Source organism: Neovison vison, chromosome 1 (assembly GCF_020171115.1).
Source record: "Neovison vison isolate M4711 chromosome 1, ASM_NN_V1, whole genome shotgun sequence".
NCBI classification, from domain to species: domain Eukaryota; kingdom Metazoa; phylum Chordata; class Mammalia; order Carnivora; family Mustelidae; genus Neogale; species Neogale vison.
The window spans coordinates 166,658,503-166,675,725 of record NC_058091.1 but is presented as its reverse complement, the minus strand read 5'-3'; the positions used below and the strand labels follow the sequence as shown (position 1 = coordinate 166,675,725).

Genomic DNA, 17,223 nt, shown 5'->3' with positions numbered 1-17,223 from the left:
ATCAGAAAGTCTGAAAGCATCAATTTCAGGTGAGCAGTTTTAAGTCAGAAAATACACAAGAGTTAATCACTACTCCTAAGGGTGTTTCCTCCACAACCCCATGAGGGGGTTTCCCAGAAGATCCATGGGTTTCCCTTTAGGAAAAGAAAATGTTCCACCAACTGGAAAACACCACCATCCCAGAGGCATTCTGATTCACCTTGCTTCCTAAAACAGATCCAAGCTGGGGGGTGGGGTGGGGTGGGCAAAAAAAGAAAATTGTGTAAGAGCGTTAGGTTGGAAACCGAAAACGCTGCCCTGGGAGATGGTGCCTCTCTCAGGGAAGGACCCTGACCAGTTTCGGAGGGAGCAAGTGCTCAGGAAATCACTGCAGTCATCTTCAGTGACCGTTTTGTCAAATTCTACTCTCACCACTAATGGATTTGAGAATCTGCCGTCATGTTATTGACATGGAGTGTTAGGCGTCTAACAAAGAAGGTGAAGTTTTAGGTGGCAATTTAAATTAATGAGTCCAGAAGACCAGGAGAAAGGAGCGAGGGTAGATTAGGATTGTAAAGGCATAATATATGTCTCAAGCAGCACAAAACGGAAAATTTTATCTTGCAATAAAGCTAAAGGTACAGTCATCCCAGGCTAAGACAATTTAGAGGAAACAGTGTCCACAGAGGTATCTTGGTTTTAGCAATGATAATTGTCAGCCCAAAACATGACAGATTTAAGAAAAGTTGTATTTTTTTTATTTATTAAATAGATTTAATTATATTCCTTCTGAAATACAAAAGATAGAATAAATCATACCATAAAAGAAGGTAAGATATGATAATATGATGGTGGCCAATTAATACACATAAACCTATTTTTTCCTGGACAGACACTAAATTACTCAAGAGGATTAAGAAAGAATTCTAGAAGCAGCACTACCTGGAGATTATTTGGCATTTAAATACTGATTTCCAAAGTGCTAGAGGGCAAGCCTGAGCAAGCACACGTGGTCACATGCATATAATTCCCAACGGTTACAGAGGATGAGAAACTGTCACTATTACCATACAACTTTAAAAAAAAAGTAAAACAAAATCATCTACTCTAATTGCTCACCTGAAATGACCTTGCACAACTTCTCTACGAGTGTGGCTCGCACTTGTGTTCTTCAGACACAGTCTGCTTCACTGTGAAATCTAGGCAGGCAATCCTATTGGAACTGAGCAGGGGCAAGGCATCGTGTTCCTTACATGCAGAACATGGAGTTTTTCTATTTGGTTCCATCAACCCCCAAGCATTGCAGGCCCATGGAAGCGAGAATTCCTTCACTGAGGACGAGCTTGTGGGTCGTGCCTTATCACCGGCAACCTTCGAGGGGTCCCGTGGAGGCGTCGAGGCTGCTGTCTGTGTCTGAGGCCAGCGTCTGCTCGGTGGACATGGACGAGATGTCGTTGATAGACGACGACCGGGACGGAGTGGCGTTGCTGCTTACTGCTGCATCTGTGCTAAGAAAACCAAGGAGAATAAAATCTGACGCACGACATTGCTGCGGGTCCGGGCAGTGGAGCCTTGGGGCCCTACCCCCCACAGCTGGCGTGGCTCCAGGCCTCACTGCCAGTGTGGACAAGTGGTGAGTCAGCTGCCCGTGCCCAGCTTTTCCTGGAGTCCTTCTCTGGGCCCAGGATCCCAAACATCCTCCTTTTCTTCCCAGGCGCTAAACATCATATCCACGCATGCGTATTATCATGCTGAAAAACACCTGCCTCTTTAAAAAAAGATATTCATAGAAAGTTGGTGGCCTACAACTCTCAGTGTCGCAAAAGGCTGAAGCCCAAATAAGGGCTCGAGGATCATCAGATGTTTTAGCTACAGGCATCAATACTTTGTCCAAGGGAAAAAGCAGCAACCTTGGAACAATTCTTTTGTAATAAAAACGCAATGGAAAAAAATCAGGTGGGGAGACACACCTTGAGAGACTCTTAAGTCTAGGGAACAAACTGGGGGTGGCTGGAGGGGAAGGAAGGGAGGGATGGGGTAACTGGGGGATGGGCATTAGGAAGGCACGTGATGTGATCAGCACAGGGTGTTCTATGCAACTGATGAATTATTAAACACTACATCTGAAACTAATGATGTACTACATGTTGGCTTTTTAAATTAAGAAAACCGTGCTAAAATAAAAACTATATACAAACAAACAAAAAGGAAAAAAAATTAGTGGCCTTCTACTCACTTTATTTTTGTTTTCTATATCCTGAAAACTGACATTTTTAGTCTTTTTTGTTTTTTTAAAGATTTTATTTATTTGCCAGAGATAGAGAGAGAGTACACACAAACAGGCAGAGAGGCAGGCAGAGGCAGGGAGAGAAGCAGGCTCCACGCCGAGCAAGGAGCCCGATGTGGGATTCGATCCCAGGACCTTGGAATCATGACCCGAGCCGAAGGCAGCGGCTTAACCAACTGAGCCACCCAGGCGTCCCTGAGTCTTTAAGGTACATGAAACTATGCTATTTCCTAGGGCCTGTATTTTAGTCTGGTGCAAGGAAAAATAAAACATTTGAACTCTCAGAGGCCAGTGCCTGCAGTCTTCAATTTGTGCCTTGTTAACCACAGGCACCTAATTCTGTGCTGAAGTTACGTAATCTCCAGATACTTGGCATGTATGTCATGCTGAACAGAAAATTCAAGAGAGAGTCTGTGCCTCCGTGTGCATGAGTGCGGGCTTCTGGGTTGGGGGGACGAGGTGAGAGAATAAATATAACGAGGAAGGATCTTACTCAGGAAGTATGTGGGACCCTACGACCCTGCGCAAACACCACACGTGTTCTGTCTCCGACAGTTCCTCGGGGAACCGGCCACCAGGGAGGCCAAGTACAAATACGGGAGTATTAGATGAACAGCTTTTTCACAAGGGAACCAGACTGCATTTTACTTAGATTTGCATGGATTTACTTCTGGAGCCAGGTAGGGCCTGCCCAGAGGGTCATGCACTGTGGCGACATTTGAAATTCAGCTCCCTCATCTATAGATGGAGCTGGCAGGAGCAGAGGCCAGCATGGAAGTAGGCCGGTTCTAACCCAGTTCTAATCCCCTGAAGCAGAAGCCCAGCAGCTGCTGCCACTAACACTCCAGACAGGCAGCCGACCTCCCATCAGGAGCTTTTGGACCCAGGGCTGGGTGAGCTGCCATCCCACGTGCTGCTGCCATTTAGGAAAGTTGGAAGGGGAAAAGGAGACTGGGCTCAAGCTATCAAAGCAATCACTAACCTGAAGGCTGATCTTTGACCACGCCGTTCTTGCTCCTCTCTTCCCAGTCCAGCACTTCCTTGTAAATCAGCTCTTCAAACAGACATGCAAGGTAGAAGCCTCCATCAGTTTCTCTGCATCTCTGAACCCTGCTTCCTAAATAATCGGGGCCACTCCAAGGGCAACGTGATGCCTTATTTTTAACCATGATATACAGTTAACTCAATAATACTGTCTACCTAGACCAAAACACCCACGTTTCGATACATTACATCTTCTCAACCTGACTGAAGGTGGTTCTGTACCCAAAGGGGGTTCTACAAGGGGTGGGGGACTAGCAAAGTGGCCCTTGTGGAGCATTTGTAAGTACCACATGTTTTCGCACCATTTGCAAGCATTTCTCTCATTACTCGGGGTTCTCCAAATGAAGCCGGTATCCATCTGTAGGGGAGAAGCCCCTCCAGCCTGGCCAGAAATTTATCCAAACTCATCAGTCATTTCTTGGCTTCAACCTTAGTTTCCTTGATTCTGACTTGTAAGTGAAGCGAACAACCTACCAGGGAAGCATCAAGGGTTCCTAGAGTTTCGGCATTTGTGAGCTGAGAGGAGAATGCCTTGAGCATTTCCCTGGCACGGAGTGTGGCTATGTGTGTTGCCCTGGCGAGCGCATGTTCATGCAGGTCCCGGCTCTCCAGTCACCCCAGGAGAGCAGACGTAATCCGCTGGGGCAGAGCACGTTGCCATGTTTGACCTGCACTGACCCAGGTTCTCAATTACTACTGATTCTGCTTTTTAATGGGGAATTGCTCTTCAATCTCCTGGTTACGAGCTTAGTTGCCTGTGGGCTGTTTGGTGAATCTCACAGTCTCCAGAAGCCACAGTATGCAGCTGATACCGGTTTTTCTCTGTTATCTGCAAGTTCCTGCTCTACTAGGGAGTGGGAAGACCTGGGATAAGAGGGGCTGCAGGGCCTCTCGCCACTTCCCTAGAAGGGCTCCTGCCGACAAGCGACTGCACAGGCGAGCCAGGGGCAAAGTCCCATCTGCCTTTACCTTTCCACTCTTCAATCGCATGCTCTCGTTCTTCCAGCTGGGCGTCGTATATCTGAGGGGGTGGCTGAAAATTAAATGACACGTGAAGTCAACAGTTACAAACGTAATGAGGCATGAAGACAGTAAAATTGCTGGGGAGATTCTCATTTATTTATCACGAGACTTTCATTCAATACATGGCTCGTTAAAGGTTTCTTCAGAAGTGCGATGTTACGTCACTTTGTGAATCAAAATAATTAGGGAGAAATTAACCAAGAAAAAAAAGAGGAGCTATTGTGGTCCTCTTAATAATGACATGATCTCCAAACATTCTCACAGCATCTGCCCAAATGTACCTATGAAGCAGTAATCATGAGCCGCTTCCTCGCGACCCGCCCTCGATGAGGACCGTGCCGGCTCAGGTTTGCAGTTCTTCACGTCAGAGACCCCTTACCCAATCCCCGACTCGCACAGGACCCTTCCAAAGACCTACTTCAAAAGCACATGTCGATAAATGCGGCTCCTTGAAACACTGTTCACTGTGGTGGTGAAGCCCACGGGCCAGCCCTAAAGCAAGCTTGCCCCCATGAATTACGTCTTAGAGCCAGAGAGCGTTCAGGCCACTGCTGCTAAGGCAGAATGGCCCTGAGCCCACACTCTCAAGTGGAACTGCCCTGGAAACCTTCCAGCGGGTGCCTCTGGGGAAGAACAGAGAACCCTGGGATTTTTAGCAAGTTTCTTAGCCTCTCTGACTGGGTGGCCTAAACAAGCTGTTATAAGCAAAGCACGCAGCACCCTGCCAGGCACATGCTGGGGGCTTCATAAGTGGTATCATTATGATCCCACGCCAGCTTGTGTATAAAGGAAGACAACGTGTCACCATAGCATAGGCACGTCCACTCCTGAGCTACACAGAGCAATGGCCCCAGGAGCAAGGGTCCCAAAAGGGACTCAGGTCTCGGACGACCCCTGGCCTCTTTATAGTCAGGAGTCCTCTGAAATCTAGAACTTGTGGGCACCTGGGTGGCTCAGTGGGTTAAGCGTCTGCCTTTGGCTCAGGTCACGATCCCAGGATTCTGGGATCGAGCCCCACATCGAGCTCCCTGCTCAGCGGAGACTCTGCTGCTCCCCCTGCTTGTGCTCTTTGTCGGATGAATAAATAAAATCTTAAAAAAAAAAAAAATGAAACCTAGAACTTGCTATCTTCACGTAGCTGTTCGGACTGAGCCATGGAAGATCAGAGGAAACATACGCCCTGCCCCCCCCACCTCCGCCAAGTCCTTCTGGAACACAGGCTTACCGCTTCGGCCTCAGCAGGGTCGTACCAAACAGTAATATAAGGGTGACGTAAAGCTTCATCCACAGAGATTCGCTTGTCGGGATCAATCACTAACATTTTCGATAACAAATCTCTAGCTTGACTTGCTAGGGTGGAAACAAATGATTAGATGAATACATGAATGCTGAGACACAGAACATCACAGAGGAAATGCGACAGTGCCGACAGAATAGAGATGTATTCACCTTGAGAAATTTTTTGGCAGGTTCCAGATCAATCAAGGCTTTTTCTTTACAAATAAGCCAAGAAACCACTTTCACTACCATCAGGTTTTTGACCTCCATTTCTTGCCTCTGGATCTGGGAGGGGAGGGGGGGGGACAGGGCACCAAGGGGACACAGGCCAACAGGAGGCTGACATGGTGCCTAGGAAGAGTTGCCACTAGGGAGGGCGCAGGGGCCCAGCTAAGGGCCGCACTTCTTGACATGCAGGCATGGAGCACCGGAAGGCTCTTCTCTTCATGTCCCCTTCAGACGGATTACAACAGACCTCTGAAGCCATACAATGATCTCATGTTTGCCCGTGATCGAACACTTCATGGATGCCTCCCCTATGCCCAACTGCATGTAACGTTGGCAACATACACTTAAAAAAAAATCTAGAGATTACTTGTTAGAAAAAAACCAACATACTCAGTAAGTCACCTAAGTATTGGCAATTAAAGTTCACATTGGTAGGCAAAGGAGAGATGGGACTTTTCTGATGGAGGCACAGTTTACCCTGAGGTGGAGAGAAATCTATCCTCTCCCTTAAATCACAGCTTTAGTGACAGGCATGGGAGAAGTGGGGGAAGAGCTTTATTTTATCCAACTATGGGCTAGAATCTTAACTAGAGGGTTCCTTGTACCCAAAGACTGTGATTTCCAATTGCTATAATTAACATAAGACTGGTTCAGAGGGACTCGAACCTTTTCATTTTGACCAAAGATTTCAGCGTGGCCATTCTGTAGAGGACAGAACTTTCAGGTCTCTAAGCCTTCAGGCTGGCCTGTACCTCACTTTATTTGAGGGCTTCCATTATTTTATCTCCCCACATCCAGAGGCGTCAGAACGAGGACCTGAAGAGGCCGAGAGCGGTGCCCAGACTGTGGAAACAGGGATGAAGGAAAGAAAGGGCCTCTTACTTTTAATTTTGTCTCGTTCGGATTCGGATGGGAATATCCAATCTGGAAAGAGCTCTTCGAATTTGATGCCGGGGTACTTCGGTCTGTTTTCTACGTAATTCCTCACGGTCGGCTGCAGTTTCTTCATAAAATCCGCAGACGGTGTTCCTAGCTGCTCAATGACTTTATTCCACTGATCAATATCTAAGGAGTCTCTTGAGGAAAATACAACTGAAGGGCCTTACGGTCACGTCACATGAAGTAGCATCATTCAAAGAAACATGAAAACCCTCTTTCGACCTACTGACAGGTAATGAGTGAGGCCACCCCCCAGGTGTTTTGATACAATATGCAAATATGGTGTGGGTTTCCAAAGGGAGACTAGTTTTAAAACCTCTGCGCCTTTCTAAACTCTGGTCACAGTATATTAGACTATGTATATTAGACAGTATATTAGACTATTATACTAATATATTAGTATATTTGACTGACCCACCTTCTAGACCAAATGACAGTTATCTTGTAACTGAAGGATACCCATGACAGAGGTGATGAAAGATGAAGTTAGATAAATAGGACTTCAGCAAACCAAAATCACTTTTCACACTGAGGCTACTTAGATTCAAAAGCTCGCTAAAGTAGACAGACCTGGGTCCCGGGGTCACGGCTGAGAAAGCAGAGGCCCCACGGAGTATGGTGCGTGAGCCAGGGCTTGGGGCTCTCGAGCCCAGGCCCTGTCCTCTCCCACAGGACCACAGGCCTGCCTGGGACTGGGCTTAGATGGACAGCTCTGCGAGGTCATTCTCATTCCCCTGGCACTGACCCTGACCATCACTGCAGTACCCTGGAGTGCATCTTACTTCCTTTCAGAGCACATGACCTGGGTTTCGGACTCCACTGTGCTCTAACCATGCGCCGGGTGCTGGACACTCAGTCTCCCTTGGCTCCCGACTTGCTTGTTTGTAAAATGCAGAAAATATCAGCTTTGCCTAGTTCACAGGGGGCTTGGAATAATGGGCATTACGAACTGGAAAGTGATTCTGAGACTGAAACGATGATAACAGAGAATGTAGGCCAGGAAAAAAAAGTCATGTAAACAGCAATGTTTAAAAACCCATTTTCAAAAGTTGTTTAAAAAAAAAAAAAAAAGGAATGGAGGTTTGTCTTAGAAAAATGCAATCACATTATTGTGGAAGAAGCCAGGGAGCTGAACAGGCTCAGGGGATGGGCTCTGGCACTGGAGTCACTAGCATATTCTCCTCCCTCACTCCTGCGTTCCTATGTGCTGCCGGAGCTGGATGGGGAAGCCCTCAAGCCCTTCTCACCACCTTCACTTTCCACTGATCCTCTGAAACATCCCTCATCTCCCTGCTCCTGCTCTTGTCCGTGAGTCTGTCTGCCTTTGGCCCAGCCGCTGGAATGACCTTTTCCAACATAAGTCAGGTCAGAGCCTAGAAAAGGGCAGGTGCTGAGTAAATGTTTAGTGTGCTCATGATCAAGGGTCATTTCTGTAGTCTAACGGGGGGAAGGGAAAGGGTGGGAAGGGAAACATCACACCCAACAAGCCTGATGGGTCTTCTGGGTATGTACATGTACTCCTATCCCTTGGCTCCCATGGGCCTCTCGTTATGCTGAAGAGGAATCGAGGCTGAGGGATCGAGGCTGAGGGATGCCCAGACTCCTGTGCGCCTGAGGGTGGCAGCTCCCTGTCTCTGATGGGCTACTGTGGCACAGGAGGTCCTCTTCTACCCCAGGTCATGGATTTGAAGCACATCTCAGAGCACTGCAGTCTAGATGCCAGAATCTTTTCCCATTCCAGTAATTTTTAATCTAATGTTTGAAATAGGGGGCAAAAATTGCCTTTGGAAAATGATGTTAACCCTGTATATATATTTTGAGAATGACATCAAAAAATATATAATGATATATAAAAATACTAGTTACCGACATGGCAAGATGTTAATACTTAAGGGAGGAACTTCAAATTAACTTTGTAGTGCACCAGAAAGTATCCACAGTTTTTATACTTTCTGAAGAAAACATTTCTTAATTCAAAAAAGGAAGGGCACAAAATGAACAAGAATTGAGACCAATGAAATGTTAAGTAGATCCTTCTAAATTATTTATCTTCAGAATACATCAACTTTTCCCTTTTAAGCTGAGTCTGTTTGCAAGATAAAGACCTCCTTATTTATAGTTTGGAACAAGTGAATCAAAGGAAAGGCAATGGAAAACTGCCAGAAAATTTATTAGAACAAAATAAAATGCTGTATTTAACTTCACATAAAATCTGTGATGTGAAATATGTCAAGGAAGGCAAATAAAATGATAGGAACAAAATCTTTTCATTCCACATTTGTGTTGTAAAGAATTTATATTACAAGAAAATCACCCTCATAAAATTATTAAAAAACTAAAATAACTTTAATAAAATACATACAAAACACTGACTACACAGCTCCATCTCCTTTAAAAATAACCATCAATCTGCCATCAGACAGAGACCACTTTAAGGTTTCATAAGGCAAAAACAAAATCAAAGACTAATGGAAATCGTAAGTGGTTAGAATGCAAATGAAAAAGGGAGTATGTTCGAGTGAAAAATATTAAAGATGGGAGAATGTGAGGAGCGTGATCAAGGAAAGCTACTCTAACGAGCATGTTGTCTCGTCTGCTTTACGCTCTGTGTTATTAATGTGATTTGCTGACCACAGTATAAGTTAATCTTCTGCATAGTATATTTACTCAGACTTCTCCAGGTGTGTCATAGAAGAACCTTGTAGATGGATCTTTTAAAAATTTCTACAAAATAGCAGAGTAACAGGCAAGAAAATTAACATGTACTGTTCCTCATTAAACTTCTTTTTGATCTCTTTTACTTCAGTCTTATGTAGTGTGCTTCAGTTCTTACTTTGGGGGAAAATATTTTAGTCCATACTAATAACTAGCAAAATGGTATATTAGTAATTGAATGACACAATAATACTGGCCTATTAAGCTTAGACAGCAACCTTCCTCGTTAAAACAACTGAATGATCTAAATAAACAGTATTTTTCATTTAAATATCAAAATATGTTTGACAGAATAAATCAATTCTTAAGCTATTTTTGATAAAATTAAAACTAACATAATTGGTTTAATGTAACTCTAAGCCTCCATAAAGTCATTACAGGTAGTCAAGTGAAAAAGAAAACATAAAATTGAACCACTTGGTTTGTGACGCTAATTTAACAAACATAATAAAGACCACCCCAGGATACAGTCTACAAGTACAACATTTTCCTTTCGAGCTCCTGCTGGCCTCGGCATTTATGGAAAGCACGGCCAGGAAGGTCCCGGGAAGGATACGATCAGTGCCTTGGAAAATCACACAACCTTTCACCAGCTCTCCCATGATGCAACCCACTGACCAGATATCAACTGAAAATAAAATGAAATGATAAAATTATGAAGTGCCATGAACAAAACAAAGGTGAGGAAAAGGAATTCTAACAGTGTACTAAACACACAAATATGGAAAAATAAATGGCTAGCTAAGGGTAAGCTGTCCCCATGACGCGAACGACTGCCGGCCTCCACTGTGGCCTTTGGCTTCCGGCAGTCTGGGCTGTAGTACCTGAGGGTCCAGCACTTTACAGCATGGAATACAAACAGACCCGCCAACAGAAGAGGTGGCTGTGCCCCCAGAGCTGTGTGCAGGCAGGCACCCGCCCGCCCCCACGGCCTGTGCTGGGTCTCTCCCTGTGAAGGATACAGTCTCTTCCTGGGAACAGGACTTTATGGAGGACCATTTCTGCCATGATGCACCCGACAGACCAGATGTCCACTACCAAACACCAGGTGATTAAAACCAGCCCGAGACCCCCATGCAGCTTTCTCAAGACCCCCTCCCAACAAAGACAAGCCCAGCTGTCGTCAAGTATGGACACCATGCCCACTGCGTGACCCTCTGCTACACTGTCATGCCTGCAGGACCTCCTGGGAGCAGGTGCGCTGGTCTGGGCTTCCTTGGGGCCTGAGGGCTAGACAGAGGGCTACTTGGTGTCCCTGCTTAGCACTATGGGAGGAGCCAACGGGGCCACCAGGAAGTCATAGAGAGACATCTCTCGGGGGAGGGGGGGCACTGGTGACCATCCAGATCACCTGCACAAAGTTTCAGACTTTTTTTTTTAATCAGCAATTTGGTATTTTTATTTTTTTTATGCTTAACATTGAAAAATATAAGTTTCAGACTCTTAGCGAGTAACTGTGATTGAGTTCTTTTTGACAAATTTGTCGAGAGCTAAGTTACAAAGGGCTCTGATATTGTTCGAGTAAGTTAAGTGTTGATGTTAATAAACCGGTTTTACACAAAAAACAGCATGTATCACTCTATTTGTACTAAGCTCAAAAAATAAGGAAAAACAAGGCTTCGGCACTGGAAATCAGGGTAACGGCTCCCTATGGGGGCTGAGAGCTTAGAGGGGGCCCGGGGAGGTCTTCAGGTACTGCTGGTGTGGTGGGCCTGCACATGTGTCCAAACCAAGCACGTTAAAGTTTGAGATGGTAAAAAGTACTCGTTTCAAAAGTGAATTTGTATAAGCGGGTGACTTCAGCCACTGGAGACGTGAGATTAATGACTTTGCACCTGTGGGCCCACCCAGGGTGTTTCCTGTGGCCTGGGGGAACACTGCTAGTGGTGAGCCTCAGCCACGCAGGGGCGCCGCCCGCACTCACCGTTCTCTTTGTAGCCCATGCCCAGGATGACTTCAGGTGCCCGGTAATAACGTGTCACCACGTATGGAGTCATCATGAAGTTGGTACACGCCGTCCGGGCCAGGCCAAAATCAAGGATCTTGAGCGTGCAGTCTGATTTTACTACGATGTTGCTAGGCTTCAAGTCCTAGGGCAGAGACGGCTGAGGTGAGCGTGACAACCCAGAGCACACTATACCGCCAACCTCGTACCCCAGGGATTCGTGAGGCTGGGGGCTGCCCAGGTACCAGAGTTCTGGGACACCAAGGGGGTTAGAACTGAACACTGGAATTTGGGAAAACCTAACTCTCTCAAATTGAAACAAATACAAATTCACTTCAAGAAGTCAGATGGTCGTCCTCGTCCCTATGTGGGAAACGTCACGACATTTCTTTGCTTAAAACCTCCTTAGAGCTCCCACAGAACCCAGCTTTCCCTCCTCCACACCTGCTCCACCGTCAGTCCCCAGCGGTCCCACAGAAATATAACGCAGGCCACACGGAATTCACATTTTCTAGTAGCCGCCTTAGGAAGGATGAATACAAACACATAAAGTGAATTGTAATAAGGTACCTTACGTAACCCAATATACCCATTAACATTATCATTTTAATATGTGAAACAACATACAGAAATGATTAATGAGGCAGTTCATATTCCTTTTTTGGTACTGTTCTTGAAATCCACTGCATCTTAACAATGACACCACATTCTGAGTACTCAACAGCCCTAAGTGGCTTGTGGCTGCCACACTACTCAGCACGGGGCTAGAATTCTCTAACTCCACAATCTTTGAATGGAGACTTCTTCTCTCAGACAAAGAATTCCATGGTCCCCAAGCCCGCCCCCACCACACACACCTCCCAGAAGGCACCCTCATCTCCCCCTGCCAGAGCCCGGGCTGCGCTGTCATCTCTCAGAGCCCAGCCTCATCCAGTGGATGCACCAAAGTTGCTCGCTGTGTGAACACATGTGTCACCCTCCCCTCGACCCCACACCCTGGACACATGAACATGAGTTCCACCCCAGGCCTTTCTTCACAAGGACCCTCTCACCCCCATATCCTTCCTCAGGCCCCAGGGATCTGACTGCTGGCTGGGATGGCAGCCTACACATTCACCCTAGAAACTGTGCCTTCTCAGCTACCCCTGTCCGCTGTCCTCCCTAGTCACACTGAGCACGGGAGGACCTGGGAAGACTCAGTGTGAGGGGTCAGGCCCAGCACCTGACTCATGCCTTCCAAGGAGCATGCACAGATGGATGCATGCAGGTGTGCCTTGAGACAGTTAAAAACTCCATCAGATAAAATTATGTTTCATTACTGTTGAATGTTCTCAACTTCTTGGATTCGGTAGAAATATGTAATATTTGAAAACGCAATGAAAATTCCCACCGATTCCCATGCAGATGCCCTGGCGTCACTGGCCACCACCCTCTCACCCTCTCATCCATCACGTCCCATCCCTCTGTGGGAGCTCTCCCATCCCTCTGTGAGCCCCTCACACACACCAGCGTGCCTTGTGAGGAGGCAGTCATACAGCTAAGGCAAAGAACCAATTTATCTCTAGTTTTTTTTTTTAGACCAAGACTATGGCAAGAACAGGTATGTTAATAGGTATGTTAACACTTGATAACAGGTAAGATAATGCTCATCTTCGTGAAGAAAAAAAATTTTTAAAGGTCCAAATGACAAGGAACTATTTTTGGTCTCTTTGGAAAGGAATGACAACATCCCATTGGTTGGGATGTCAAAGGGTGCTTTCTTTAGAGGAAGCTGATTCCTTCCTCTGGAATCCACCCCAGCCTCGATCTAAAGCAAAGCCATACAGAAAAGGGTTAGTAGAGCAGCTCACCGTCCACCGCTCAGTGAACCGCAGAATGAGGTAGAAAACATGCCAGTCTCCAGCCCCTTCCAGCTGTCAGAAAATTCTCCCCTCGAGCAGATTGGGTTGGAAGGACACCCTTTACTGCCATCTGCTGGAAAACTGTGATAACAAAATGCAAAGCCGCTGTCTGTGATGTCCTGGCAGGCCTGAAAGGTGCTGGCCTGGGTATGCCTGCCCACAGGAGGGGCTGGAAAAGGCCTTGGGGCTCCTGATGCCCCCCCCACTTCCATGGCACTCTCTCCTACCACCCCAAACAGGGAAAACAAGAAACATACATTAAGATACAAAGGACACACGAAATTGGGGCTTGGCCCACAGATGTGGGGATGGCCATGAGAGCACAGCGTCCCTGGGGCAGACAACAAGAATGAGTGAAACAACTATAGCCACAGAAGGGCCAGAGCAGAGGAGAAGGGGGCCAAGGGCGGCACCCCATAAGACACCATTTTTCCCGGTCAGTTCTCAGATCAGAACCCAATGACCAGAACGGTGCCCTAGGAAGGAGGACCCTGCACATAGTGACAAGCATCCGCTGCCTTGATTTCCCCAGTTCTTCCCTAGAGGTACCTGCAGCCACTCACCGGGATGACTGAACCCTGGGACAGGAGGCTAAGCAGTCATCTGGAGGACTGTGGGACACGAGCTCTGAGTGGACCCTGAAACGCAACGACCCAAAGCACCATGGTTCCAGCTAGCTGACGACACAGACCTGTGCACACTACGGAAGTACATTGCTGTCTGTCCCACCTGTGTGTAAACAGTTTCTGACCCTCCCTCCCAATCAGCACGGAAGAATGCATTTGCCCTGTCAGCGCTGAGGTTCTGTCAGTGGCTTCACGCTGTACTAAGGCCTTATTAATCGGTTCTAGGAGCTCTATGGTGGCTGGCACTGCAGCTGCAACCAGCACTACTAGCTGCATAGGCCTTGGCGGCAAACATTCTCCGGGACCACTGAGTTTCCTCCAGGGCCGGACTGGGGACTCAAACAGGGCTGTGACAAGGAGTGCTGTCCTTGAGTTCCAGTGGTGGCCCTAATCTCCTCTATCCATGCTGACCCCGGGGATCAAACGTGTTTTTGACTTATCCTGGTGGGACAGTCTCATGTATCCACTTGGCCTTTGCCATCATAGCACCTCTTACCTTGCAGGCCAAGGAACCAGTGCGGGGGTCACTCCAACTGCCCAGTGTATCCGTTTCAATCATACAATTTCAGGACTGGGGAGGGGACTGCTGGCTGCATCCACGGGCCCAGTAGCCTGTTCTGAGCCACCAGAGTCAGACCCCTCAGATATGAAGGTCTGGGTCACATGCAGGCAAGCCACGGAGACCTGGCAAGGTGACAGCCGAGGGAACAGAGAGTGGACAAGGGAAAGTGTGCATCTGTTGTGGCCCAGAGAACAACTTCTGGGACAGGGGATACCTTCTTCTCAAGCTCCCCTCAGGAAGAGAGACCCATGGGGAGCACCACAGAGCTCCTCCTGACCTGTGTGGCTCCTGGCCTGTCACAGTGTAGGGCAGGAGCCCATTTCTGAGACACCAGACTCCAGCAGGCGGCTCGGGGACTGTGATGGGGGAAGCTTTCTGAGGGCCATAGTTGCAGCCTGCAGCCCTGCCTTCAGTCCCTCCAACAGCTCAGCCCTGGGCTGCCTTCCACCCGCCTCTCCAATCCCTGCAGCCCAATCCCCGGCTCTTCCTCACAGGCCTTCACCTAGTACGAATCTCGCAGGTCCAGTCCCATCCTGGCAGGCCATGCTGTCCATGAAAACCCCCACATGCTCTCTGGGGACAAAGAGTGGTGGAGAGGCAGGAAATGACTTGGCTGAGTGTGGTACATTCCAAACTCAGTGAGCAGCCCGAGCACCACAAGGGGGACCACAATGCCCAGGAAAGGGTCAGGGCTTTCCAGATCTCCCCAGCTCTACCCCAGAAGAGAGGCAGGCTCCTTCTTCACCCCTATGGCCCCATAACCTAGAAAAACTGAAACCGAGATTCCAGACTTGGGCCTCGGCACAACAGCAACAGATATGCTGGTGGGAGGCACAGGGAGGGCATGGGTGTAGTGGAGGTCTGCATCCTGACCCAGCTCCACCCTACCCAGCTTCTGACACCAGGCATTCTGGGCATTCTGAAAGAAATACTACAAATTTCCCAGAACTCTAGGGCATAGCCTTCCAAACTGAAGGGCCATCAAGTGCCCACCACAAGGAATGAAAAAAATTTCCGTATCAAGGCATATCGCCATAATGTTTCAGAACCCAAGAAATGAAGAAACATTTTTAGAGGATCAAGAGAGAAAAACACAACAGGGCACTTGCAAATGATCTGGAGTAAGAATGGTATTAGAAAGCTCAAAAACCAAACTACACCACACTAAAACAGGGTCCTGCATTTACAACTCGGAGGGCAACTGATTTGTAACTAAGAATTCTATATCCAGCCAAACTATGAATCACATGACAGGGCAGAATGAAGAGTTTTAAGCATCTAAGGCCGCAAGAAAGCTTACCTCCCATGCACCACTTCTGCGGAAGCTATTGGAGGATGTGTTCCACCAAAATAAGGGAATAAACTGAGAAAGACAGAAAGGGGTCAGGAAGCAGGTTAAGGAAAGCCCCAGGGAAATGCCAGGGCCAGGGCCAGGATGACCCCACCCTGGCCGCATCAGGTATGGGGGTGGGGGGCAGCCAGTCAAGGTGGGAACAGCGCTGAGGTTCTGAGAGCGAGGGTCCACCCGCGATGAAACAGCACATCACCTGGACACACTGAGAGGAAACCCAGATGCTTGGCAGAAGGCTTTGCGTTAACTTAGCAAGGAGAGCAGAGTAAACTACTTGCTCCTTGAAAAGCAAAAGAACAAGACCACAATGCAAACAACTAAATCACAGTATAAACAGAAGGCTGCGGGGGGCGGGGGGCATTTAGGTGGTCAGAGTGATAGACAACACACCACCCATACTGGCCCAAACCCGACGACACCACCAACACCAGGGAGGTCAGGCCACGGGAAAGGTAGCCAAAGGGGAGGGGAGGCTTTGGGTCAGGGAGAGGGAGCTCAAGTGATACCTTATGCCCCAAAGGGAAGGGATGCGGATAAACACCAAAATAACAGCTAAAAGAACAGAGTTTGCTTCTGGGGAGCAAGAAATTAGAAGGAGGAAGTGGGGACTCTGTGTTGTTGCTTTTTTTAAAATAAATATTTGTAGGACTATTTGATCCTTGATTAAAATAAGGAACAAATCAACCAACTTGTTCAGAAAGTTGCAGAATAATTACAAACAAGGTGATCCCGTTTGAAAAGTATAAACTGAAAAGGACATCAGTACACACAGATACATTGGTAGTAAGGTACTCACTCTAAAGTTTGGGAGCAAACACCCAGCTGCTATCACAACCCACCCCCAGACAACAGCAGAGAGGTGGAGGACTTTCCCTTCTTTTAAGTTTTTGAATCATCCAAGGTAAAAAGTGGTGAGACTATCAATGTTCTACTTTTCAAATAATTAAATTTTATATTTAGTATAAAAGCATTTTAATAAGCAAAACTGAAAATGTGTATTTTGTGCATGGCACTGTGTATGAGAGAAAAGACCAAAAAGGCTCGTGGACAACCATCAACCCACTAACGGGCTCTTCATCACCTCTTGGGTCCTGGCCGGGTGGGCAGGGTGGGCCACTGGGGGCTTCTCGCTATTTGCTCTATCTCCCTTTCCCACTACCAGCACGTGGTTCTTTCACAAGTGAGCACAAAGTCCAGCAGACCCATGAATGTGTGAACAGGCGGAATGTGAAGTCAAGCAGGCGGAGTGGCAAGGCCTGGTGGGGTGATGGACAGGATGGAGAAGGGCTTGGTGGGATCATCTGCTGGGGTGTTCTAGGGTTTCTAAACACTGTGCTGGGCAAAG

General features: G+C 47.4%; 1 protein-coding gene across 6 annotated transcripts in view; it reads right to left on the bottom strand.

The window, feature by feature from the left end:
- Positions 1-714: 714 nt before the first annotated feature.
- MAPK9 (mitogen-activated protein kinase 9) overlaps positions 715-17,223 on the bottom strand; it is a 50,265-nt gene continuing 33,756 nt past the window's right edge. For 2 of the 6 annotated variants that reach the window (XM_044262412.1, XM_044262424.1), the window contains 7 exons: positions 11,418-11,583; positions 10,456-10,527; positions 6,722-6,904; positions 5,559-5,683; positions 4,280-4,343; positions 3,249-3,320; positions 715-1,482 (listed from right to left, as the gene is read on the bottom strand). In XM_044262412.1, coding sequence (XP_044118347.1) covers positions 1,340-1,482; positions 3,249-3,320; positions 4,280-4,343; positions 5,559-5,683; positions 6,722-6,904; positions 10,456-10,527; positions 11,418-11,583 — 825 coding nt within the window. In that variant the 3' untranslated portion in view covers positions 715-1,339. Of the gene's footprint in view, positions 1,488-3,248; positions 3,321-4,279; positions 4,344-5,558; positions 5,684-6,721; positions 6,905-8,932; positions 8,991-10,049; positions 10,122-10,455; positions 10,528-11,417; positions 11,584-17,223 lie in introns of those variants that run through there. The other 4 variants (XM_044262407.1, XM_044262419.1, XM_044262431.1 and 1 more) reach the window with 3 other exon arrangements.